General features: G+C 40.8%; 1 protein-coding gene across 3 annotated transcripts in view; it reads left to right on the top strand.

The window, feature by feature from the left end:
• The window catches only part of sema5ba (sema domain, seven thrombospondin repeats (type 1 and type 1-like), transmembrane domain (TM) and short cytoplasmic domain, (semaphorin) 5Ba), a 128,854-nt gene that overhangs the window by 28,758 nt on the left and 74,185 nt on the right, over positions 1 to 25,911 (top strand). For all 3 annotated transcript variants that reach the window (XM_026375954.1, XM_026375953.1, XM_026375955.1), the window contains one exon: positions 21,401 to 21,628. In XM_026375954.1, the coding sequence (XP_026231739.1) occupies positions 21,448 to 21,628 (181 nt within the window). In that variant the 5' untranslated portion in view covers positions 21,401 to 21,447. The remainder of the gene's footprint in view (positions 1 to 21,400; positions 21,629 to 25,911) is intronic.

The following is a 25,911-nucleotide window of genomic DNA, read 5'->3' on the forward strand; positions in this document are numbered from 1 at the left end:
GCTGATGTAATGAATTCACAATAGAGCGGTGTGTGGAGTGGTTCGGGCACATGTGCTTGTGAATTTGACAAACAACATTTACCCCTTCTTAGCGCTGCTGCTGCCGAACAGACCGTCGTGTCTCCAAACAGTATCTAGGTTTATGGAGCTGAGAGGAAGATGATTGGCTTCTGTGAAAACGAAGACTGAGAGGCTGTGTTTTGGATAATGATCACCTTTTCTTCCTCCTATCAAAAATCCTTGATTAGTTGGAGCTATGCAGGCGTGTGAATGGGATTCACAATGGTCTTTGAAGCAAAGCTAGAAAATGACTATGATCACAGTCCCTCTCCAGTTACAAAGTTGACTTTGAAGTGCCTACTTTTGAAGGGAGAACATGTTAGTTAACTTTTGTAAGTACCTGAAGATTAGATAAGACTGAGATTATGCTTCACAGTCGGTTTCACCGCTGACGTATCCAGCCTATCAATTTAGTCCAGTGTATCAACCCACATCATTAGATGTTCGAGATTGTTGTACAAACATTAAGAACCAGAGAAACTGCTTTTATATTATTCCATTCACTCTGATAGAAAGCAGAGATGCCTCAACACAAGGCCTCACTTTGTTGTGAACAGGAGGGCGGATTCATGCCTCATGCATTCGATTTTCTTTTCTGTATTTTTAGCTGCACCTGTGTTGTCCGATTTGTGAAGATGTTCTTTTCATTTGCCTGGGTTTTGTCTCTTTACGTGGGTTTTCCTAAGCTGTTAGACCTGTTGCAAGGTTTAATGATTAAGTTAGTTCATTAACACAGTTAGTTTGGTTTGGAAGTTATGGAGAAAATACTGTGAATACATTTCAATAAAGTGTGTTTTTACTGAATAGAGCATGATGACTGCTGTATTTCTTACAGCAAATAAGTGATTATGATTTTAGACATAAATAAAATCATGTAAACCATTCTAACCTTGACATCCTTATCTCTGCGTCACAACAGGGGCACTAGGAAAAGAAGATTACTCAGCATGTCTTCATTTTGCTCTTTCTCTCATTTGACTGTCAAAAATGCTCACGTCAAAAATATTTAGCAGGAAACGAGCAGTCCAAGCTGACCACGGTTCACATGCCTTGTACCTGTTGTAGCCTCGACTTGTGGCTCAGCCTGTAACCCCTTTAACACACCAGTGTAAATCCAGCTTTAGTTGTGTGAACGTGTTGAAAATCCTGTTAGAAACTCTTGATATTTTGAGCTAGAACAGCCTCACCTCAGTTTGACCACCCAACAGAACTTATCCCCGTTTCCCCTGTCGGATTTTTCACTCTGTGGGAAAACCACTTTGACCGTCCACAGCCGGGTCGGTTGTGGGTTCCTGGCTGTAAACTTGCTGTTTTCTGCTTAATCATTCAGTAAGGATTAGTGGCAATGTGGCTTTTCTAATTATAGACCTCAGCTGTGCACTCTCCTCCTCTGTGGGTTCAAACCTAGCCCACCAGGCCCTCACCCAGCGGCTTACTCACAGCTAAACTCAACTGCTACTTGCACACATTTACTTCTGTGTGGTTAACTTGCCGTCTCCTGATTGTTGTTCTTTATTTTGCTTTTTATCACTCCACGCTTCTTTTATTTTCTCATTTCTCTTTTACTCCCCCTCTCTCTTGTTGAGCTCACAACAATGACTTTTCATTTGGATCAAATAAAACTCAATGAGGTAGCTGTCAAAATAAATCACTTCCTGTATCAAGTAGGAAATAAGGAATTGCCTGAAAGGATAAAACCCCACACAATCAGTCCATTCCCTTTCACGTCTTTTCACATCTTTTCATTCTTGGAGAACAATAGGTTTGATTAACCCCTCTGGGAAAGCTCATTATCCATTTCCATTACAAAGGTGTTTGTAAGACACTTGGATTTGAAACGCCTGAGCAAAAAAAATGTAGATCAAAGGAATATATTGATGTCCATGAGTTCTGAATGACAATAATAGAAAAATTATGGCTGCCAATCACAGCTCGTGCATCTGGCTCAACAACAGGCCAGATGTATATGCTGCATTGATGTCAGAGATGTGTTTTGATCACAGTGACTGTTTTGTGTCCAATCTGTGAACTGGGATGCTTGAAATGCTATATATTATATAATATAATAGCTGTTGTCTTAGTTCTAGCGCTAATACACATGTATTGTGTATGTAATCCTCACACACTGCCATCACTTTTCCCTTTGCGTGAAGCCTCATGACTACACAGGCATAATTTACGCCTTATCCAAGGTCACATAACAATGAGCCTGCCAACAATTCAACATACTGAATCAGCTCAAAAGCAGAAGTCCTGGTCAGACTGGTGCTAATGGTGCAGAACACGGCTCAAAACTAGGCCGACAGACACTCGCTGACCTTCACCGACCGCCCAACGTTGGCTGATAGCCGACCGTTGGCTTGGTGCGTCGTGGACCTACCTGTGTTTCCACTGGAGGAACCAGACTCTAAATTAATACAGAGACAACCGTTTGCCAAGTCTCCAGTTTACAGTAACCTGCATTTCTGCAGACTAAGGGAAGACACCGCATGAATATATAAATTCCAGGAAGGCCCTATAGCTTACAAGGTTTTGTAGTGTTGTCTGACATTGTTGATTGCAAATAATATGTTAGCAATAGGTAGCAACAGTTATTTCTCCTCCAGTTTCTCACATCTCATCTGTTCCTGAGCCAATATTTTCAACTTATTCAATTTGAGTTTACTTTGTATACTCTCTATGTGGATTGTATTCTGCCCTCTCACCTAGTTATACCATCATAAAATAGGTGCTTTCACTTCAATATATCCCAATGGTATTACATGTAATCCATGCTCTTGTACAGGATGACCTACTCTCTTTGGCAAAATTAGGTTTCTTTACCGAATTAATTATTCTGAGGTTTGGGGCCGAGAAGGTTTCTTTGTGTTTTCAATCACACTGGCTTCTTTTTGCCCCCCTCGCCACCCCCGCCACCCCCGCCACCCCCGACTTCAACATTATGGAGCACGAATGTGAGAAAAGCTGCTATGAGTTCTGCTCTGTGAGTGAATACTGAAATGTAGATTGAATAATAGACACACGAAACATCACAAAAGAGCCTTAATTGAAAGTGTGCCTATATCAAACTAAACTGCCTGCATCAATTAGTTAATGATTACGCTGGTAATTAGATCTTTGAAAATCATTGTTTAGCTGAAGCTGATTGTTTCATGTTGTTCCCCAGAAGATATCTTGGATGCTTAGATTCTGGCACATTATAAAAACCATCCACACACGCACTTTGATGAAAATATCCACGCTGCAGCCTCCAATTTACAGCTCAGCTTGATCAAACTGCTCATTTACAGAACTAATGAGAAAATGAACAAAAATTAAAGAATAATTTCGTTGTTGTATTTCATCAAGGGAAGAAGCTGCGTTTCTTTTTCTGCCACGGGTGATTATATCACAATTACAACACAACGCGGCCCCTTCGGGCATCCGACGAGGGCGGCGGCTCCCGTTTGGGATTCTGAACGTATCGCTGGAGCTAAACAATGCCACCGAGTGATCGGACTTGTTTTCATTTTCATCACCAAATTTCCCGGCATAACTCCTGGGTCACGCATCAAGAAGACTGTAACGAGAAGTTGTGTTGTGAGACCACATAGCAATTAAAACAGGATACAAGATGGGTTTTTTTTCTAATTACATCACAATGGATTTAATTATAGCTGGATGTTTTGCAAAACAGCAGTATTACAAATAGCATCATGCTTGACTTTTATTGGTGACAGGATGTTTCCCCGATATGGGAACAAAACACTGGCACCATTTGGGGAGATATAGAGGAGGTTGTGAAAGGAAACAAAGATCCACTGCAGCTTTTTTATCTGTTTGTTTCTAACATGTAAGTGCCTCAAAAGAATCAAAATAATTTACATCTAATGATCCTTTAGATGATGACTTAATGATGAGTAAACTCTGCTGAACTTTCTTTAATGATCTCAGAGGTTTGATGTCTCACTCAGCGCACGGCTCACAGTCAAAGTTTGGACACTTCAAATAAAGATGAGTGCAAAGGAAGATTTTTCCTTAAAGTTGAACGTCTGACAGTTCAAAAGCATTGTACTCTTCTGACAGCTTATAGTGCTCGTGCAATGTTAAAAATCCCTCTCCCGAACACTTGCTCTTCCACCCTTTGCTTTCAGTCAGACGTTTTGTGAAATGAATTTAGCTTTGTGGTTTCTCCCAAACGTCGGAGCACTTTGTGTCTGCTGGTCTGTGTCTCTGTGTGTGAGATGTTGTTTAGATGTAGCTACATGTGTCCGGAGTGTGAGATGGACTGCGTTTGTCTGAGGATTCACATCCACTGACAACTGGTAGTCAGATTTTGCTTTCTCTCTCTATATGCAAATAAAACATCACTTCCACAATGTGTCTGCAGGGTATGAGCCTTTTGTGGCTTCTTTTTTCTACAGCGACTATGTTGCAGAAGCAAAACTTCAGAATCAATTGTTGCATCAAATAAAAATCAAGAATAAATTATCTCAACAAGTTGAAGATAATGTGAATCATACAGTATGCTTCAGCACCCAGTCACCAGATCTCAACACCTATGCGACGGCTGAAGCAATAGATTTAACACTAAATGAGGGAAAGAATGATGTTAATTCCTTCCTTGCTGTAGAATATGTTACATAAGACACCACTTTGGTGTTACAGAGGACTTTTATTGAATCTCTAGAGGCGGATCATGGTTTTGGAACATGCCGAGCTAATAGGTGGATAGACGTGGATTATGCTGTCACATTTTGTGCAATCTGACTTGTCATCAACCCTTTGTGATAGTTAAGAAATCAGCCACCTTTCAAACCCACAGGTGATAGATAAAAGACAAAGATGGTCTGCAATACTCTGTGTGTACTAAACACTAAATGTGTGTTCACATGAAATCCAGATCGTGTCCCAGAACCGTCTGTCTGGCTGATTAAATTCTTAGAGTGTCTGTTGACTGTGTTAATGGTCGTATTTTTAGCTGTCTCGCTGTCATGAGAAGAATTTCAATATCATGTGAACAGGAACAAGATGTGTGTCTGTGTCTCTTCCTATCAAACTCAAGGGAAAGTGCCAAATTGAAACGCACGAGATCCAAACTGATGTTATAAATCCAGTCATAACAATATAACAGAAGGCCCTCCAAATGATCATTTCATTCTTTTGGCATTATTCACAAAACCATGACCCTAAAGTTTCATGTTTGTGCCTGAATCAGGGATGTGCTCAACAACAGAAGCTCTATATATGGACCGTTTTTTAGGAGAATGCCTTTGTGCATCTAATAGTTGTGCAAGTCCTGCTGAGTGGAAACTGTTCACTGCAGTTCACAGTATATACAGTAAGCTCCTTTTGTGACAAGCACAGTGCTCAAAGTGCTTCTGAAAATAGAGTAAAGAGAAACTGAGAGCGAAACTGAAAATGAGCTGCTGATTATGCACAAGACTAAACGTAAAAAGAAATGACTAAATGGCGGATTCAGAATATTATACCTGTATTTTTAAATCCAGAATCTTATTAAAAAGACAAATAATGAGCTGTGTTAGTTTGCGCGGTGTCTGGGTCAGTGTTGTGCTGAAGCTGTGGGTGAATACGACTCGCTGAAAGTGGGACTGATGCTTATTATATCACAGATCAGACCAATTAACGAGAAGGTGACAGTGTTTGGATTTTCCCGAGGCGATGCCGCCAACGCCACTGACCTGTTGCATCCGTTGTGCTGGCAGAGCCGAGACCACCGAGAGTCTGAGGAGACTTGTTAAGAAGCATAGAGCTGCTCTGCTCAGGCTGCTGCATCATCTGCGATTGATTTTCTCGGCACAGCACAGAGACCTGAACACAGACGCACGTAATCGCCGTGTGTGTGTGTGTGTGTGTGTGTGTGTGAGAGAGTAAATAAAGCTGCCTTACTGTACTTACTGTACTTCCTCTCAGACATCCACACACTCAGCTGCTGGAGACGGCCTACTCAGTGTCACACAGTGCCTTTATTTTTATCTTTTTATGAGTGCAATGTGTGAGTAATTTGAGGCTTTGTGAAATCGATTGTTTGCGAGATGGTTGTATAACCGTCAACAACAAAATTAATGCTTCTGCTAAAGTTCCTCAATTTGGAATGGCAGAGGTATTCCCAGCAGCACGTGTTTGCGTGCAGTTGACGGTTAAGGTTTTATTAAAGTTTTGCAGCCAACCGCCCCTCCCCAAGGAGCACAACAGTAGAGAGTGATGAATGTCCACAGTCAAAATCCAATAAGATGAATTTTGGTGGGGACAGCAGCTCTTGCTCACTCACTCACACAAACTCTCTCCCTCTCTCACCTGTTCTGTCTTGTAGTCTCTGTGCATCACTCTATCACATACGCCCAGTCGCTCATCCACCAGCGGGGGGTTCCAAATCTGTCGTTTGTTCATGGCAGATCAATGCCCTGTAATCAACTGGGGAGACACAGTGCTGGTCTTTAATGGAATGCCTCCTACCTGGGTGGCCTGTCTCTCCGAGCCTGTGCTCCAAGCCTGAATTAGATTCACTGGAGCATTTGGTGATCAACAGCGACAGACAACTCAACTGTCTGTTGTTGTCTCCATTGTGCACGCTCGCTTATTGGTGAAAGTTTGCAGCCTTCTTTACAAACTGCTGTAAATGCTTTCAGTGCAAGTGCAGCATGAAAGCAAAAGGGCTGCATTTAATTACACTCACACAAGATTTGTACTGGATTCCATCGTTGCTGCCTGGAGGTGAAGGTGAACTTTGCTGACTTATTCTACATTTAAACATGTACTTTAGTGTGTTTAAAGTTTAACTGGAAGAATTACGCTGCCCCAGTGTCAGCTGGGATCGGGTAGAGCTACTCTGCAGCAGCTGGGTGCCGCTGGTGACAAAAGGTCTAATACCTTTTTCTGTTTTTTTTTTTTTCTTCTCTGGACATGACGTATCTTCGCCTCGCGGGTAGAACCGAATTTTCACACAACAAAGAGTCGGATGGTATTGGCACGACTTCCTTTGATGTTATGAGCAAGCTCATAAATAAAACTCTGCCATTTCACTGTTCCTGCACACCAAGTTGCCTACAGTGCTCTGACAGCGACGTTCAGTTCAAACACGGACTATGTATTACACCCCAGGTGGGTGTGCAAATGACTGTCCTTGCTTGGAAGCAAAAGTGGAAGTAGTTTCAAAGTCTTGGGAGCAAGTTTGGGCTGCATGTGTAGGTCTGCAAAGTACCACTGTTGACATTCTGCAGACGAACTTTGAGTTCGAGAGAGATCAAGAAACAGCTGCATGCATGATCACTGTAACCATTGACAGCCACGTTGGTCACTTAGGTTTCAGCAAATGCCGGTTAAGACTTCATGCAGAAAGTTAATGAACTCCAAGTAAAACCACTTATGAAATAATACATGCATTGATCTGTAATAATTAGTGTCCTGAGAATTATTTGAAAGTAGAGATGTGCTGTGCTGCAGTTTTAACATCAGCTTATCATCGATAATAATGCACGAGTATATATATTTTTGAGTTATATATTATTCTTTCAAATACTGTAAAATGTCAGTGCTGCAGTTTAAGGATCTCACAGTACATGACATATAATCAAAATCAATTGGAAATGAGGCGTTGTAGATATCCTGAGTTGGTCTGCTGCCCATTAACATTCCACAGAGACCTCAGTTATGGGTCTCACAGGTTGTCAAAGCACTTGCTGTACCAGCTGCTCCTCTTCCCCATAGGTGATGTAAGATTTGTTTGAAATGTTGGCACGCGCTCTGTAATTTTAAAGTTTGATGTTTTTCTGAGAAGCAGAATAAAAAGTGACACAAACAACATGAGTTTTGTGCTGAGCAGAAACACATTCAAGTCCTGATGAGTCGACTGCTAAGTCTCGGTTTTGAATTTTGGTTTTCATTCCAGTGTCTGCTGTTTTGTTTGACTGCTGTTAACTATTATTTTCATCAAGAACTGCAGCCAGAGATGTGATCAGGCACAACGTCCAATCATAGTTGCACATAATACATATAAATTGCTTTCACACAGAAAAAAACAAACATATAAATCTGTCCCAGAATGTGACAATTTATCTGCAAATTATTATTATTTTATTTCCATTTGGCACACTTTGCCACAGCTCTCTCTCAAAGAGGAAAAACAACTCGCACATAAACAGCATGCAAAGAGCCAGACAAGTGGTCTCTGTTGTGTGCGGATGACCAAAGCCTGAGCTCAGAGCCACTGGCCTGGCTGTGTCACTCACATAACACAGACGCAGCAACACACAAGGAGCTTTTTAGACAGAAGCCACAAGCTTGTCTTCAGGCTGCCTGTGATGGATCATTTTGACACAGTTCAATAGTGTGTCATTATTGTGGGAGGCCTTGGAAATGTGGCTCTTTTAGATGAACTGTCATTCCTAATAAAATATTACTGTTGACAACTGTAGCTCAAACGTTGCTTGAGATTGATTGTTGTAAAAGAACTCGCACCTTCTATGAGTGCAGTTGTGCCTTTGTGATGTGTTTAAAGCTACACATTTCCACTTTTAATTTTGTATTCCTCCCGTTAGAATACTAATTCAGACATTTGCTGCATTCTTCCCTGAAATTTATACTCCTATGAGAGAGAGCTGGCATTTGCGTTGATCAGTCATGCACTCAGATCATGCATTCCCGCGTGTGCCATGGTGTCAATTAAACCTGAGGTCTGCTGTGCTCTAGCGGGCTGACTCTGTCTAATGGGGCTCCATGTGAAGAGACTATCCATAATAGAATTAATAATGTGACACACTTGCGAAAAGGGCTCAGTTATCATCACCATCTCATTTGCAGTGAATTCTTACCAAGCGCTTTCGCTTTCAGAAATAAAACATTAGAGGCAAAACTGGACAAAACCTCAAGCCTGGCCATAAAACTCGAAGTTCATGGTGCATTAAATTCCAATGAGTTCCAATTCTGCCCGGCTTCCTGATGATTAAAGCTGCCTGGGTGTGTTTCGGCAGGCGAAGTAGGGGAAGTATGGTGTAGTAGAGTTACAGTTCAGATCTATCAGTGGAGAGAGGAAGGGAGCTGACAAGAAGCAGAAGGGTTTATTAGTGTTCTTCTTCCTGCTTGGTGCCACAGAAATAGCACAGGATGGAGGAGTGATACTGCTGGAGGAGAGAGATGTAGCCTCTCAGGCAAAATAAAGTCATAAATAAAAACTTTTTCATAATATAAATGAAAATTTAAAACAAATGAAAGCGTTCTCAAAGCTGCAGCTGTTCTAAACACTCAGCATCGGGCAGGAGTGTCGTGATGGATGTGTTAATATTTTCAGTGGAAGCGACAGAGGCTGGGATAAACTGAAATAGACCATTTACATAAACATTTCCATCCACTGGCCACTAAAACTGGGATTACCTCATAAGATAGAAGGCTGCTGTTTACCTCATGTAACACAATACAAATTAATTGCCACTGTGCAAATTTTCCAATGTGGTAAAATCCTGTGTCAGTGTATTTTGAACAATGCTGGATTTTGGCACCTGCACACCTTACAAATCATGGCTCTCTCTCTCTATTCAAACTGGATCTAAAAGCACGGCCACCACCAGCAGCTCCATGTGTTGTTTAAACAAATGGCTGATTTCAGTCTGAATCCTTCCACAGCTTCTGTCCAAGGCACCAAATAGCTCCTACAATACTGCAGTGCCAAAGCTCTACCCATTACATCCAAGTGTCACCTAACTTTGAGTTATGACTTTGTGCACCCGTGGTAACTCCAAAGTTTTTTTTATACAATATAGCTGATTCTGGTCTCATACTTTGTGTTGCAGCAACATTTCTTTTGACTTTTTCCAGAGTTTTCTGCCCTGGACGTCAAAAACAATTGGTGAAAAAGCCGTGATATTACCTTGTACTCCAAAAGTACAACAACACCTTCACCTGGACCTGGAGAAGTGTCGGTTGAAAAGCACTTTTCAAGTATTTGAAGAGGCCTGAGTGATACATGTAGAATAATAATGATAATAATAAATAACCACACAGTTTTGTTTTTTTTTTTTTAAGTTAGAAGATATATATGTCCAGTATTGCAAATATATCACGAGGTACAACTAACAAGAGTTGTTTATGCCACTTAATGTCCTGAGCAGTGAGCAGGCTGTAAAAGTTCCTTCTGGTGTGTGTGTCATTGTATTGTGAGTGTTTGTGATACCATTCAGGGTGAGTTATCAAGGCTGCCTGTGGGATTGAGTCCAGCCAGGTCTGCCAGAACACCAGGCTCTGCAGCAAACTGAAGGCTCTTTTCATTGCCTCGATGTCTGTCTCCGAGCATGGCTGCTGCTGACGGGATCGTGGCCGTGGATCACTACTGCTAATAACACTCCACACGCCTCCTCTCTCTAATTGGCAACGGGAATTGCTTTGGGGCTGTGAACTGTTGGTCGGACCAAACAAACAAACAATAAATCAGTTATAATGGAAACATCATCAGTTGCAGCGCTGCTTCAAGTGTGTTTGAGTTTGTAGTAGAGAGCGATCAGTAATGTGGGAGCTGGTGGTGGGAAATTGTCCTCTAGGCTAAAACTGGAGATGCCTGACGTACAGTACATGTCATTTACAACTCGGGAACATACACATGATTTTTAAAATCTAAAATCCCACATAGTCCATGCACACAAACGAGCAGTTTGCAGGCATGTGCGTGTACTCACATTCTGCACAGAAAATCATTTAATGATAGATTTTAGATGAATAATAATTGAAATTGAAATGATGAAACACATTATATCTGTGTTTCATCACATAAATGCATAATTCCATACTAATCTAAGAAGATAGGAGAAAACAAGCTCAGAGGAACTCACTCCATCCTGTGTGTGCCCATCACCGAAACAGCACACAGCAGAGTTAGAGACTAGCTTGTGAGGAAAGTGGGGGACAGATATTTTCCCATCTAGAGTAACGAGCTGAGAGGAGAGCAGATGATATTTAACAGATGTGCTGAAATGACTCAAATGAATTCATAGTGTTGCTTTGTGTGTGCTGGATATGGAAATAGGTGATTGTTTGCTAATATTAGCCATGATTCAAACATTTAAACTCCCCCTCTTTCCCAAAGTAGATGAAATTTAACAAATCATGCAACTTTATTCTTAATATCTTTTAGATATCACATCATGTCTATGTGCATAACAAACAGAAACGAGTCGAACCGTTGGCTCATAAATCATTTGTTTTACTTTTCTAACACAATATAATCATTTATACAACCACAAACATTGTTATGAATATAAATTATTCTTTATGCATTTAAACATTTGAGTAAATATTATTATACAGTACTGATGTCAGGATAAAACTGCAATCATTATTGCTACATTGGTAGTATTAACAGTATTAATGCGAACACAGATCCACATCAGGAAGCTCGATAATTAGCTACAGAACCGTTTTGTGTGCTTCTTATTCATGGTGCTGCACATGCTGCAGCCGCACAACATGCATCTTTGTAGCTTTTCTCATCATATCCAGTGATATGTTTTGATCCAGGCTCTCTTTGAAGTTGGATGTAATAAATTTGCTCATCAATTACACTGTCTGGCTCGACCGTCTGTGCGTGTTTTGTTTGGTGTCCGCTCCAGTTAATTAGAACAGAACGTGTCGTGTCGTCCTTGAGATAGCAGCTAATAAGTGCGAGCTGTCTGAATCGCTGCCTCATAATGCCTGCTCCGCTCTCCCAGCAGACAGACACACCGTGCAGAATGGATGGGTAATGCAGTGAGTGTTGCAAATGATGCACAGGCAGTGCTCCTGAACTGAGAGGGTCATCTGTGCGTTGAGTGGGCAGCCTCGTCGAGGGGTCCTAGATGGAACAAATAAATCGGCCTGGTATTTTCCTAGACCTCACATATCTTTATGTGTGCGCTGGTTTTGGATTCCTCAGATGGTTTGTAGCGTTACAACGTCTTGATGTTTGAAGTGAGGAGATTGTCTTGCGCCACTATCTTATGTTATCAGCCGTTATCAGCCCAGTCGCCACTGCCCGGCCCTGTCTGTATCCCATCACAGAGACATGTTTAAAGCATTTATCAAACACCACATAGCAAAAGATCTGAAGGTAGGTAGAGTAGAGAGCCAGAGACCACCATGGTTCTTAAGATGAAAAACAAGAGCTGAAGTGATGGAGCAGCAATAACCAGTTACTGTCTGTTTGTTGTGGTTTATACTAATGTGATAATGAAACTGCAAAGATGTAAAGAGGCAGCTACTGGTGTGATTATGCTTCAGCTGCACGTCCATCCAAGAGTTCAACTATTATTGCCAATAAATTGAACAAGAATCCCTTTAATTTCCCAGTTACTGTGATTCTTTAATTTGACATTTGCCCACTTCACTGTTGGGTATTTATATTTGATTAATAATTTATAATGACTAAGTAATTGTGGATCAACTGATCAGTTCAACTAATTGTTTTAGCAGTAGTGTTTTTCTTTCTTTCTTCTTGTTAAATACTAAAGGCTTCCTGTCTGCAGAACTTAATAAATCTGAAGAACTCCATTTTTCTGTCTATGTTTCCACACTAAAATATTGCTCGCCTTTGCAGTGGGCCTCTTCCACATGTTATCAGTTCTTATTTTTGGGCAGAGAACACAATCACAGAAGCCTCGATAAAAGCTTGCTGCCCTCCAAACTCGCATTTTCTTTGTGACCCTTGGCTCTTTCATTAACACCATCTCTTCAGAGCGGCGGACGTCCCTTTTTTGTGCCTTCGTCAGGCCAGAAATGTGCCCGACAGACCTTTTGTTTGAGTGCTTACTCATGTCTCGGGCTTTTTGTTGCCTAATTACCCATCATTTGGGTACTGTCCCTCTGACCTCGCACCTCTGACACATTGCTCTGCTAAATGACACAGAAAAATGCACAACTGTGACGAGTGTAAATGTACCAGAAATGTGGTAGAATAATAAAATAAACTGGGTGTGTGAACAGATTCTGTTGAATTTTTTAACCAATTCAACTTATGTTTCCCTACTTTATAACTTTTTAACCCCTTAAAATGAAGCACTACTTGTGAGCTTTTACCTTCTGTACTTTATTTCAGTGACTTATGAGTAATTTGAATAATTCTTAGAAGCTAGAGGAGGTAAAAGTGGATAAGAAAGATTTTATACAGTTTTCAAATGTTAAATGTTGTTCCCTGTTCTGTATATCAACATTTATTGAATTAAACCATTAAAAAATGTTGGAACAATGAATCAATAACAACAAATAATTTTATAGCTATAAAATTTGCATTAACACATGTTCAAAACCTTACAACTGGACCACATCTTGTAAACTATTTACTAATAAAAGCAACACAATAATTATATAAGAATATGTTATAAGTGTTAATTCGAGTCACGTTTTAACTAGCAAATTGCATTTCCTGTTTTCCCACTAATAGTTATGTACAGCAGTGTCACCTCTGGCATTTCCGCGGTGTTTTGAGGCTGAATCGCCTGCGAGACTCGCTGCCACTCATTGTATGGTAACTCCCTGTGTGTGAAACTGGTGGCCAAAATTGAACAGTCTCTTATTCTCAGAGCTTCACCGAACTAGTTGGATGAGTTCAAATCAATATGGGCCGGGGGGCTCCCAGTTCACACAACGAAACAGTATCAGGTAGACAGAGAGAGAAATGCAGTCGATAATATCACATTATGGTTTCTGTGTGTGTGTGTGTGTGTGTGTGTGTGTGTGTGTGTGTGTGTGTGTGTGTGTGTGTGTGTGTGTGTGTGTGTGTGTGTGTGTGTGTGTGTGTGTGTGTGTGTGTGTGTGAATAAAGGTGTGAGACTGTGGTTGACAGTGCCAAGTGAAATCATAATAGAGTTTCTAAGGGCCAGACAGAGTGTGTTATTACAGACTGGGGGATGTGGAAAGCTATAAAATGGCTGGCTCTTACAGGTGTGTGTTTGAAGTAGCAGCAGACGGGTGAGGTTTAAATCTGTGTTTATATCTGCGTGTTAGGACCCGGGATTAACCAATGCATCTTGTGGATCATTTGTGAAGTAGTGCACATGTGGGAGCAGAGGTGTGTGTGTTAAACAAGAAAGGAAGGAGCCACAGTACACGAACACCACCCTCTGCAGAGTCTGTCAATCAATGCGTGTAATCATACTGCAGTCTGAGTGGACATTTGCCGACCATTAATCGCTGTGTCTCTGGCCTCAGCCCATTATTCTTCAATCAAACTCTTCCCCAATCACTCCTGGTCAAATCACACTCTTCTCCTGATTGTTGTCGTTACTACAAGTGCTATGTAATTGTGATCTTCTTCTTCTTCTTCAAACATTTCTTTGGTCTATTCAGTGTAGCTCGGCTGAAATTACACAAAAACCTTCATCTTAAACATGAAAAAACTGAGGGACTACTGTTGTACTTTTTAGGAGATAAATGGTTTCCAGAACTGGTGGAGTTTTTTTTATTATGAATTATTATTATTATTATTATAAGTTGGAAAAGTAGTATGGAAAAAATGGGGAGAAATAGTGGTTTAATTTGATTTATAATTGAATTCAATGTTCAAGATTACTTCACTAGTTTGAGGATCTCATCTACATTAAAACATTATTAAAACCTGATGCTTCTGGGGTAACTGTTACTAATTGAATCGGAGACATTCAATTATATAATTTCACAACATAGCAAGGGCATTAGGTATTAATTGTATGGAACAAATCACTACTTAGTGCACATAAGTTACCCATTTGAGAAGACGGTTTACTAATTTGTTTTGCACAAATGTTAAAAAAAACTCTACGTCTGATTCCCACTTGAAGAAATTAAATGATGCCCTGACAGAATGATCTTAACTTAAGGTCTCCTTACTTGTTCTGGAGATTTCCCTCCCACAGTCCCCCAGATTGCACACAGATACACACACATAGCGTGAGAGGTTCATATAAGTACATAGACACAAATGGATGAACAAAATATGTTCATGTATCCAGTGTCTTTCTCTCTCCGTCCCTATTTTGCTGTTTCCAATCACATCACATCTCCGTTGTCAGTCCCACAGTTATGTGGGTATATCAGATGGCTCTTTCCTTCAGGCACTGTAATGCCTTGATTCCACCACAGCTTCTGATTTGATACCGGACATAATCCAGACAGCACCTGCCAACCTGGCCAACCTCATCAGCCCTGCCACTCAGTGTTTCCCCCAAACAGAAAATGCACATTCACACAAACACACACACACACAGTTTTTTCCAGTCCAAGGTCAACCCTCCCTCATTCCTATAGAGGATCCATTCTCCGGTTGTTCCTGCTTCCTCAAGCATGAGTGAAGTGACTCAATAACTTGCTGTGACCTAGCCATCACCCTTTCTTTCCAAGAAGAGGAAAAAAAAGCTCTTTTATCTCACCCATCTTCATCTCACATTCCTGAGTCCTGCCCCCAAATGTGGTGTCTACATGCTGTTCCCCGGAGACTCACATGAAGACCCTGTTGCCCCCTACCCCACCCCTCCATCACAGTGCAGGCATTAAAGAGATTGGTGGGGTTGAGCTATTGAGTTGAATTAGACATGGTCAATGTAGCCTTGGCTGGACCAAACCCCCTGAGGGCAAGAGTGCAAGAGGTTGAATAGGATGGGAATATGGTGGCAATATGCACCCATGAAGTTGTCAGTGTTTATCATGATGCTGTAAGCTTGGCCAGATTTGCTAGTTTGGTTAATGAGAGACGCATCTACACACTGTACATGTGTTTTTTCATTAAAATGACAAGAGTGAAATAAGCTGTGCTTGGTTCTATTAAAAACCTGCTTGATTTACACTCGGATTTGGAGGCATCGATCTTCCGTTTACTTCCTTGAGGAAGCAGGTGTTATTTTCTTCTGTTCCAATTCATTTTTGCACTCGTGGGAGAATTCCTGTGAGCTTTTGGATGAGAAGGTATTGGTATTCCTGTGCCATAAAAGCTAATGATGAGCACTGGGAGGATCGCAGGAGGAACAATAAATTTTTCACATGCCATTGTGGTGGAGCTTAACTTGAAATCCTGCTAAAAGATGCTTAACAGTGATGTCTAATCACCTCTAATGAATCAAAGACAAAAGGGAGAAGTTTCCCCCTCTGGGGTCTTCATTACCGAAACTAACAATTAGAGTACATTTCTTATCTAATATCTGCAATAATTTTATTCTAAAAGCAACAAACATTGATTTCCCCACCCCTCTGGTCTTGCAAACTAACATCCTCCTGCTCCAAAATGTTATAAAACAGGCCGTTCTTTTATACAGGTGGCAACTGCTTCCCAATAGGCCATAAGCAATTTAATCAGTGTCATAATAGATTTGGATGATATTGTGCTCAGGGAGTTAGCATTGACTTGTAATTAGAGGCACTCCCCTTGCAGGCTAGGTTGAAATGAAAAGACAAAGGTGCAGATCCTCTGAAAACTCCTGGTTTCTGTCTCTAAAGTGATGGAAAAAAAAAAAGAAGAATAAGGAAAACAAAGCAATAAGAGCAGGCGTGGGTTAAAAACGCTTTTATGAATGATACGAGGAGAATCGACACACCTCCTGCGAGGCCATACTGCTTGGAGAAATATGATGTGCTCTGGTGATTGCAGGGATTCATTTTGAAAAGCAGTAGTTATGGCCCCATTGTGCGACCTTTTTCTTCTGGTCTTTTCTTGAGCTGAAGGTGAAGTGTAACATTTGGAGCCAAGGCTGTTTCCCACAGTTGGAGCTAAATAAACATTGGAAGTGAGAAAAGAGATTAAGGGATGAAACAGACATGTTCAAATCCTGAGGAGTGTTTCTTGATCAGCAGCAGTTTTCCAGTTGAGGTTCACACAGATGTACCAGAGTATACAGTACATGTGCTGTAATCACCTAATTTTTGCATATCTTGCTCACATGTCGAGCTTTTTATCGTCCTGAGCTCTCCATTTCCTGTGTTACATCAGTGGGCAGTCCGCCATCCAGCTCACCCCAGGAGGTCTTCGCCGAAATACACTCAACCTGGTTCCGGCTGCTTGACTACCAACTTGCCGCTCTGTTGCCATAGATACATGCTGGCTTTGGCAGGGACTTATGAGAATCTGTGCAAAGGAAAGGTTGAGATTTACTGACTGCCATCTGGATAAAGAGTGGAAATGATTTTTTTAAAGAGAAGAGCTTACCTTGTTTATCTAGGTTGAGCTTTCCAAAATTATCCTAGCACCAATGCACTGTAGTCTTTTTATTATAAGCCACAGGGAGGAAAAACATTAGTCGTTGTAGTGCTTTGGGTTGTTTACAACAAGATGCACCGTGCTCAAGCATCCTGGTGAGATATTGATGCAGTACACCTTAACAGGAAATACGCTGCCTCTAGGTGTTAAACATTTAGGTCAAATTGTGTGCCTAGTATAAATTGTCAGAGTACACAGCCAGAAGTAAGAGTGTACAGTACTGTGCAAAAGTCACCACTTGATTTTAGCAATGCTGTAATGTCCATGATCAAGCTTCTGCAGACCAGGGCAGGATCCGCTTCGCATCCTGATGAAGCTGAACTTCCACTCCTATTTTTGTCCTTGAACTCTTCATATTTCTCTACAAGAAGACACACTCCGTATTTTTCACTCAACTTTGTTTTCTAACATTTTTATTGGAAAGACAGTGATAGTGGTGGATGACTTGTGGTATCCTGCTAATTTACTGCAGATTAAAGTGGGGGAAGGTGTTCAAAAAAACTTGTGCAGTAAAACAGTCAGATATTCATTTCACCCTGAAACTTCCTCAGATACCCCTCTGTGCATGTACTGAAAATCTTTCACAATCAATATTTGCAGTACTTTAGTACATATTACGGCTAATACTCCTGGCGGCATGATGTCTCTGGAGTATTGACAAAGAGACATCCCTGTAGGTCCTCAGCTTATAGGACACCTTTAATTGACTTATTGTATCCAGTGGGAGGCCTGACTGAATGACTGATTGATGGACAAGCAGTGGATCAGCAGCTCTTTAAAGGTATCCACTGTTTGAGTAGGGACAGCTTCCCCAAAAGTATAGATCGTCTGGGTATCTTGCAGACAAACTGCTGCTAATCCCGAACACAGCAGGACAGGAAATTGGATGGACTACACGTTGGAGTGGCCTTAAAGAGCTGAGCTTGGTATAAACACACACACTCATTCAGCTCCAAAAACTGGCAAAATCCAGCCATGGACAGCTGGTCACTCTCCATATTGGGTCATGGCAAGTGAGGAGTACTGGCGCATGCTGTGCACCAAGATCCACTCCTGAGTTGTTGTGTGTGTGTGTGTGTGTGTGTGTGTGTGTGTGTGTGCGCGCGCGCATCTGGGTTTGTGGGAGTATATATATGACTTTCTACAGACATTCGCGCACAAACCTCATCCTGCTGCTGACAGTACATTTCCCTTTGTGTGTCCATGCCAAGATAACTTAACCACCAAAGTCTGAACTTACAGCAGAGTCCTGGTCATCTGTCATGATCTGCTGCCCTTGTTGCTCTCAGTTCAGCTTTTAGACTAATGAGAGGATTTGTAGAGTCAGTCTTTGACATTCAGGAGTCAGCAATTTAAACAAAGCACCTGCATACTATGCTCCTGCAGATAATAGAAATAAAGAAATACATTTGTAGTATGTAAAATTCATGTCCTGTAAGCATAATGATGTAATGTTTGATTTAACCCAGCAGCTGGAATCATATTACGCCTGTCCCCCCATGTTTCATGTCACTCTGTCAGGTATCTCATAAAAAAAAAAAATTTAAATAAAATGTCGGAAAACTAGAAATGAATGTGGAGACTGCTAAAGAAATGACTTCCCATTTATACTGACGTAGCTCATTCCTGTTACCTGTGGATGTGTTATACTGCTTTATGGCCGTATTTGACCTTTATTTGATGTAAGACAAGTGTCATCAGTTTGTAAAAATGTAAATCTCATTGTCACAAATCTGATGATGGAAATGTGAGAAATAAACAAAATAAGACTTTAACCTAACCAGATGACCTAACAGTCTGCAAATCAGCTATGAAACAAACAACCAATCAGGAAAATATGGAACATATGGTTCAACTTTTCAGTTTTAATTAAAAGACTTGCTGCAATATTCTGAATAACAGACGTCGTTCTGCTTCACTTTGCTTAAAGCATTTAATAGTCATGTTTAATTACTAATCAAAATTAAGACGGCTAAAACTGAGACAAAACCAAAATTAAGACTGCATGCTACTAGATACATGGACATTTATACAGTATATTTAGATATGTAGATACTGATACAGTGCTTGAATATAAAGACCACAAACTTATAAGACTGCCACATTAATGACCCTCTAAATGTTGTGCTTGTGATAATGTAACTCAGTTATATTACATAGAAAGAAAACTAAAATGGTTCAATGATTGAACCTTGAGGAACACCATGTTATAAAATGAGGAGATGGAACTATTCCGTGCTGTGTAGACAGACATGACCTTTGAGTGTCATGTGATCTTGGTTATCGCACTGTAACGTGATCTTGCGTTGGTTTTGGTAACAGAACCCAAATGGATACAAGACAAATGGACGTCAGGGCTAAAAGCCGGTTTACTGGGTTGTTGGGCAGGATTACAGTCTGCAAATGGGAGACCAGAGTAGTCACACCTGGATCAGTTACCCAGGTAAGGTAACTATGAATCAAGGGATCAAGGCTCTGAGAAAATGTATTACTGAATGGATCAATAGCAGCTTCTAGAACTACTGACGTTAACAAACAATATCTGAGTAAACAAAGAAAATGAAGAAGAGTAGAGACAAAGGTATATGAGGGAGACAGTTCAGGCGTCACAATTCCAGGATCTGTGTGCAAGTCTTCACTTGATGTCACACTCTAACATTCTTGTTTGGTCTGTAAACAACCAACAAGTCTTAGAAAATCAGACATCTGCCTGCAGGAGTGGCATAAAGCTGCCAGCTCAAGAGGCCTGCATGAGCCCTGTAGAGGTGGTTTAAGCTTTTCTTTGATTATTGCGACTACTAAAATAGTAAAATCTGCATTAATTTGAAAACGGCCTAACTGAATTACTGGGTTACATTTAATCCTTTCACTTGTACCTGTAGCAACATACTGATGCCAACACAACCCATTTGTATTTTTTCTTTCTTTCTGTCAAATGCAGTGCTGTTTTTGGTCTGAACATGGCTCCACAGTGAGCCCTGAAACTTGACAGGCATCCAGCTTGGCTGAGTCAAGTCTAGTGCAGTGTACACTGAATACTTCCACCTGTTCCATCAGCAGTTTGTTGGCAGTAGCTGGGGACCTGTTGACTTCACTGTATTTAATGACAAACACGGGCACTGTGTGCATTTGCCTAATTAGGACCAGCTTTAGTGAGAGGGATAATTGATTGCAAGGCAATATGGTTGATTTGCAACTCAACCAAGCTAATAATTTGTTATTGATTGAAGCATTAGCAAGAAAAACACAACAGAGAGATGTAACCTAGTCAAAGTGCTGCAGAAACTTGTTGCTCTCGGTTTTTAATCTACTTTAATGATATTACACCTCGCTAAGCTAACGTCTTATGGAGTGGAGGATGGGAGATGATGAACTGCCGGTTTCAGCTCAGCACTGTAGACTCATATGTTATGACTGGAAGAGATTACATTTACTTTGAAAGCATGAGAGTGTCTGAATGTGTGTTTTGTCTTGGAACATTTTGTGTGTATGTCTTTCTGTCTGCAGCATGGATCTACTTACACAATTCATTATGTGAATATGAAGGTAAGAGAATGACTAGACGTTATGAATAAGCATCACAAACTTAAAATAAATTGTCGTCCAAACATTTTTCCAGGATATCACTGAGAGACGCAGATTTAAAGTGAACTAATTTCTGCTTCATTGACTTTTGGAAACGTATGCCTCATTGAACAGTCCACTATCACATTCAATTTTCCAATTTTAATCAGCCATTAAATTAACTTCCAAGGTTTAATTGCACATTTTAAATAATTATCTGGAGGTCAGGGGTTAGGTACTTCTTTGAGATGGCTTATTGCTGAAGTGAAAGAGTTCTCTGGGAATTCTTTCCACATGATGTCCTTGACGCTCTTTCTCTCTCTCTCCCTATTTTAGTTTATTCGGCTTTATATCTCCTGTTTCCAGCCACTTTAACATCCTTGCTTTCATCCTGCGGCTATTTCCTTTTAACCAAATTTTTATACTATTGCATTACTTTTCTATTTCAGTTCTTCTTTGCTGGGTTCACCCCTCAAGAATTAAAAGTTTGAGGGAAGGAATTATTTTGAAATGACTCAGAAAGAGCTTCTTTTCTTTGAAGCCAGGTTTAGAGATTTTGCATTGAGGTTGCTGAAGTCGTCTCCTCTTTTTTTCCAGCTGTATCCCAGAGGCCCACCTTGGCAGTTAGAGGAGAGGTCGCCACCATGACAGCGTCCTCGCAGGACTCCATGCTCTCGTCTATGGCCGGCCTCTTCCTGCTCCTCCTCTTCCCAACCATTTTCACGCAGAACTCTGCAGTGCCGACGACCCCGACCCCGTTGCTGTTTGACCCACTGACCCAACCAGAGTGCACAAAGAAAGAACATCCAAAGGTTTCCATCCAAGGTCAGACATCATTTATTACCACTGGGTTTCTACAACCACATGATGATTCTATACTTACCTCATTTATATGGATACAAGACAGTTGGTTTCTAGAAGATTGCAGGTAGTTGATGGTGTAAAACCTGTATTTTCAGTTTGCAAGTAACCAATCATGTTTCTCTTTTCTGTTGAAGCATGGTTCCTTTATTTTTTACAAGAGTATTTAGAGAGAGAAAAGTGAGAGGACAGAGAAAGAGGACAGTGTGTGTAATTTCACAAAATAATCAGCGGTCCATCTGTTCATATCGACTTATTTAGACTAAAAGAAGCTGAAATTTTATTTCTCATTTCAGTGTCAGTTTTAATACGACTTTGGATTAAATTATTTGGATACAGGAAGAATTTTCTCTAACTGATGGTTGTGGCTTGAATCCCAAGTTGTATCCCAGTGTTTCTAAAAATCAGAAATTGGGCTTTTAATCTGGAAACAGTTACTTACAGAAACCTTCACAATGTAACTGAAGCACAAGAGTTGAAATTAATTCACTCTGCTCCACCCCTCACTTCTTTGTTACACTCTCCTACTGTCTTATTTGCTCTCCACAGCTCTGCACAGCTCTGCATAGCCTTTAAGGTGTTAGTCATTGTCAAATTACTATAAATATGAAATTGCAAAAGTCATAAATCTGAAAATGTCCGATTGAGAGAATCTTCTTCAAAAGCTTTTAGAAACAAATATCTCTGCACTGCTGACAGGCTGTTCTGTGAGTCTGACTTTACAGGAGGCATTGACAGCACCTCTCCACAATAAGACTTTTCTTAACTCTACATCTGAGGCTAGAGCTTCTCTCTCTCTCTCTCTTTTTAAGCTCGAAAGCCAACATTAAACAATCGCACTGATATGGCACGGCTCTATAATTGAGTCAAAAAAAGGTAATCTTATTGTGTGGCCACTTTCCATGCCAACACCTTAATCACAAAGCAGAGAAGTTTAGTAATCAGTAACTGACATGGAAGCAGAAGGCAATGAATTAATTGCAAAATAAGCAACAGAATGCATTCACCACTATAAATGGGCTCATAAAAACATGAGAACAAGTAAGAAAGGGAACACTAATTGCTCCCTGGTCTAAATCTCTCTCATCTGCTATTAAGAGAGTGAGACAGTGAAATGGTTTGTTCAGGGTTCATTTGTTGTGAATGAGGTTTAATGCTGCATTTGATTATTATCAAAGCGAAACACTCCTCTGTATATTCATGCTATAGAGCGCTGCATACCCAACCCAACGTGTGTTTTCTGTGTATGGAAACATATAGATACGACTTCTCACAGCAACAAAATCCATTGTTTTCATAACCATATCCATGTACCAGCTCACAGTTTGGCATTGAAGGAGGTCAGCATGCAGCTATAAAAGAACAACAGAAAGCAAGAGGAGACAAGATTGAAATGATTGTGTAGAATAATGGTGTTCACTATCGAGCCTTCTCATCTGTACAATGGGCCAAGAAACAAACTCTTCCTCATGGCATGAAATGGAATAGAACATTTTTGGGGCACCGACTCACTGATAGATACGACAGAATGAAAGGTAAACACACACAAAATTGCTGTGTTTATTTTTGAATGGCTGTTTGTGTTGTTCCTCTGCCGACACTGGCGACTGAGATTGGAGAAGCAAAAAAAAATTGCGTGTCGGGATGGAGGAAAGAAACACAAAAATTGAAGATGTGGCCAGAGGGTTTTTTTGTGATTAGAAATATACTTTACCCCCTCCAAACTATTTCCTTGCGTCTTTTTGGTTTCTTTTGTTTTGGGCCTGCAGTAGTGTTCCTTCCATGTCTCCCTCTGCGCTCTGGGGCCGTCCACCCATGCTGTAGCTATGAACTCTGGCAAATTAAACTGAAAGAGATCTGTGCCATTTGGTCCTTTTTTTGCTGGGCCCTCTGTGTAATAGCAGCTTTAAGTTGGAAAAATGCAGTTTTCAATCTATAGAACCTGTGGAACGGCTATTTTCATTCCCCACAAAGCCAGGCTGAGGTCACCTACATATATTCTGAGTCTTTGCCTCTGTCCTCGTTCACCCACCAGGCCTCCAGATGTCCAGATTAGGCCAAGCGCCACCGGTGCTTCACTTCAAAGGCGTGCCACTTGAGAATGGCTCTCATGGCAGAGAGCTGCAGGGCCTCTGGCCTGTCAAAGCAAGCAGAGCAGGGCATTATGTGAAGGCAGCCATATAGAAAAGGCCTCCACAATGAAAGTGTCAGCAAGAACCTGAGATTAGCCTCTGTGATTGATGAGCGTTTTATAGCAGCTTGTTGAAGCGCTACCTCATTCACCTGGAGGAGACCAGGGAGCCAGCTAAGGAGATTTTACTACAGGCATGCAGGAGCATGTGAGAGCAAACGGGAGCATCTACCCACATATATATAAAATGACAAGTGAATTTGTTTGTGTTTTTATGTTTGACTGCCTAAGTAGACAGGTTTTTGTGTTGCAATTATTGTCTCTGTGTGATGGAGTGCAGTTTAATTGTTGGTGTCTCTGAGCAGAGGCTGAAGGGATCAGATGACTTCGGGCCCCTGAGTTGCTCTGTCCAGTGAAGCATGCCACCTGTATTATATCCCGGCTCTGTTTCCTAGCTTCCTCTAGCATTAAGCATTTCTAAATTTCACTCCAAGGACACTTGGGTTTAATCCAATTATAATTTGTCATACAGTATGTTGGGACAAATTTACTGATACATCTGTCACTAGCACCCAATTATCTTTTTTGTTTTTGTATGCACTGGATAAGATTTTAGGATTATGTTCAGATGCAGCACATTTTTTGAAATGAAAAGTATGAGGAGTCACAAGGCGGTGGCTCGTGGTGGAGGGGCGTACAAAACACAACTTTACTTTTAAATAACAGATTTTTGAGCTGTGAACTCAATTTCCAGATCACTAAATATGGCAGTCTTACTGTTTGTTTACTCATCAAGCAGATACAAAGCATTATGACCAGTTGTTTTTAGCTTCCTGGCAATTGTTAATTCAGTTTTCAGTCTTTCTTAGTTGTTTTTTGGACACATTATTATAAAGATATTAATTATAGTTGTAATCATAATAAGCATGAACACTAAAAAAGAGACAATAATTAGATTTTAAAACTAAAAGCAAATAAGTAAGTAAACAAGGTAAATTAAATAAAACAATTAGGAAGAATAACTCACTGTAGGGGACTTGGGGTGAAATTAATATTGAAAAAGATGCAATTTATTATGTTATTTAATTAATGTGAATTTACATTTTATAGATTTATAGAAAGGCTGTAAATCAACAGGCAAATTGGTGGTTTGAAAAGTAATCTTACATATTTTACCGTGATAGTAGTGTGTAAATACTAGCAGTAGTTGAAAGTAGTGATGCTGTAGGTCATTAGGAGAAGATGCAGGAGCCAGATGAACATCTACCTCGTTGAGCATCGCGCTTTTCCATCAACCTCGACGACATATTTGTTTACGTCTCCTGCTGCTGCAGAAACCACACAGATGCATGCAGAAGTATGACACTGGAATCACGTAACCTTCACCCACAGGCACACGCGCCTCTGCATGCACGAGCCACCAGCTCACGATTCAGATGGATGATACCGGCTTGTGGCTTGTGACTGTAGGTCTGATAAGAACAGGGCATGAGGGCAGGAGCTGGAAATCTCTGTTTTGGGATGGGGAGTCACTCGTGTGTTTTACTATGAGGCCTGGAGAACTAGTTTTGCAGCGTGTATAAAGCCTCAGCCTGGTTTGTAAGAGAAATTGTTAAACGCTGCGCATTGACGACACCCAGTGCAGCAATATCCTTCAAGGCAACAAGATCTTTCATGAGGGAGTATGTGTAGGAAAGTAATGGTTGAAAATAGGACCTTCGGTTCAGTTTTCACTACACCACTTTGTTTCACTGAGAAAAAGAGGAGCTGCATGGGTCATCTGCTCAGCTTAAATCACTGTAATGTGAGAGAAAAAGGAGAACAGAACCAGTGTCTTTGCTCATTTCCTGTTCAGTTCCTTACAAATCTTGTCTTTTTCATTTGCTTTTTATACCCTCTCATATCCCCTGCCTGTCTGCACTGTTCTCTCTAGCCATCCTATCTCCCCCCCTCTCTAATCATTCTCCCTATCCTCTCCATGTTCCTCCGTATTCTCTTTTTTTTTGCTTCCATCCTTCATTTTCTCTTCATCTCTGCGTCTCCATCATTTGCTCTTTCTCAGACTGCTCTTCTTCTACTCGGTAATAGGCAGAGAAATGCATCGCACACTTTGTGC

The sequence above is a fragment of the Anabas testudineus genome, chromosome 21, assembly GCF_900324465.2.
Source record: "Anabas testudineus chromosome 21, fAnaTes1.2, whole genome shotgun sequence".
In the NCBI taxonomy this organism is placed as follows: domain Eukaryota; kingdom Metazoa; phylum Chordata; class Actinopteri; order Anabantiformes; family Anabantidae; genus Anabas; species Anabas testudineus.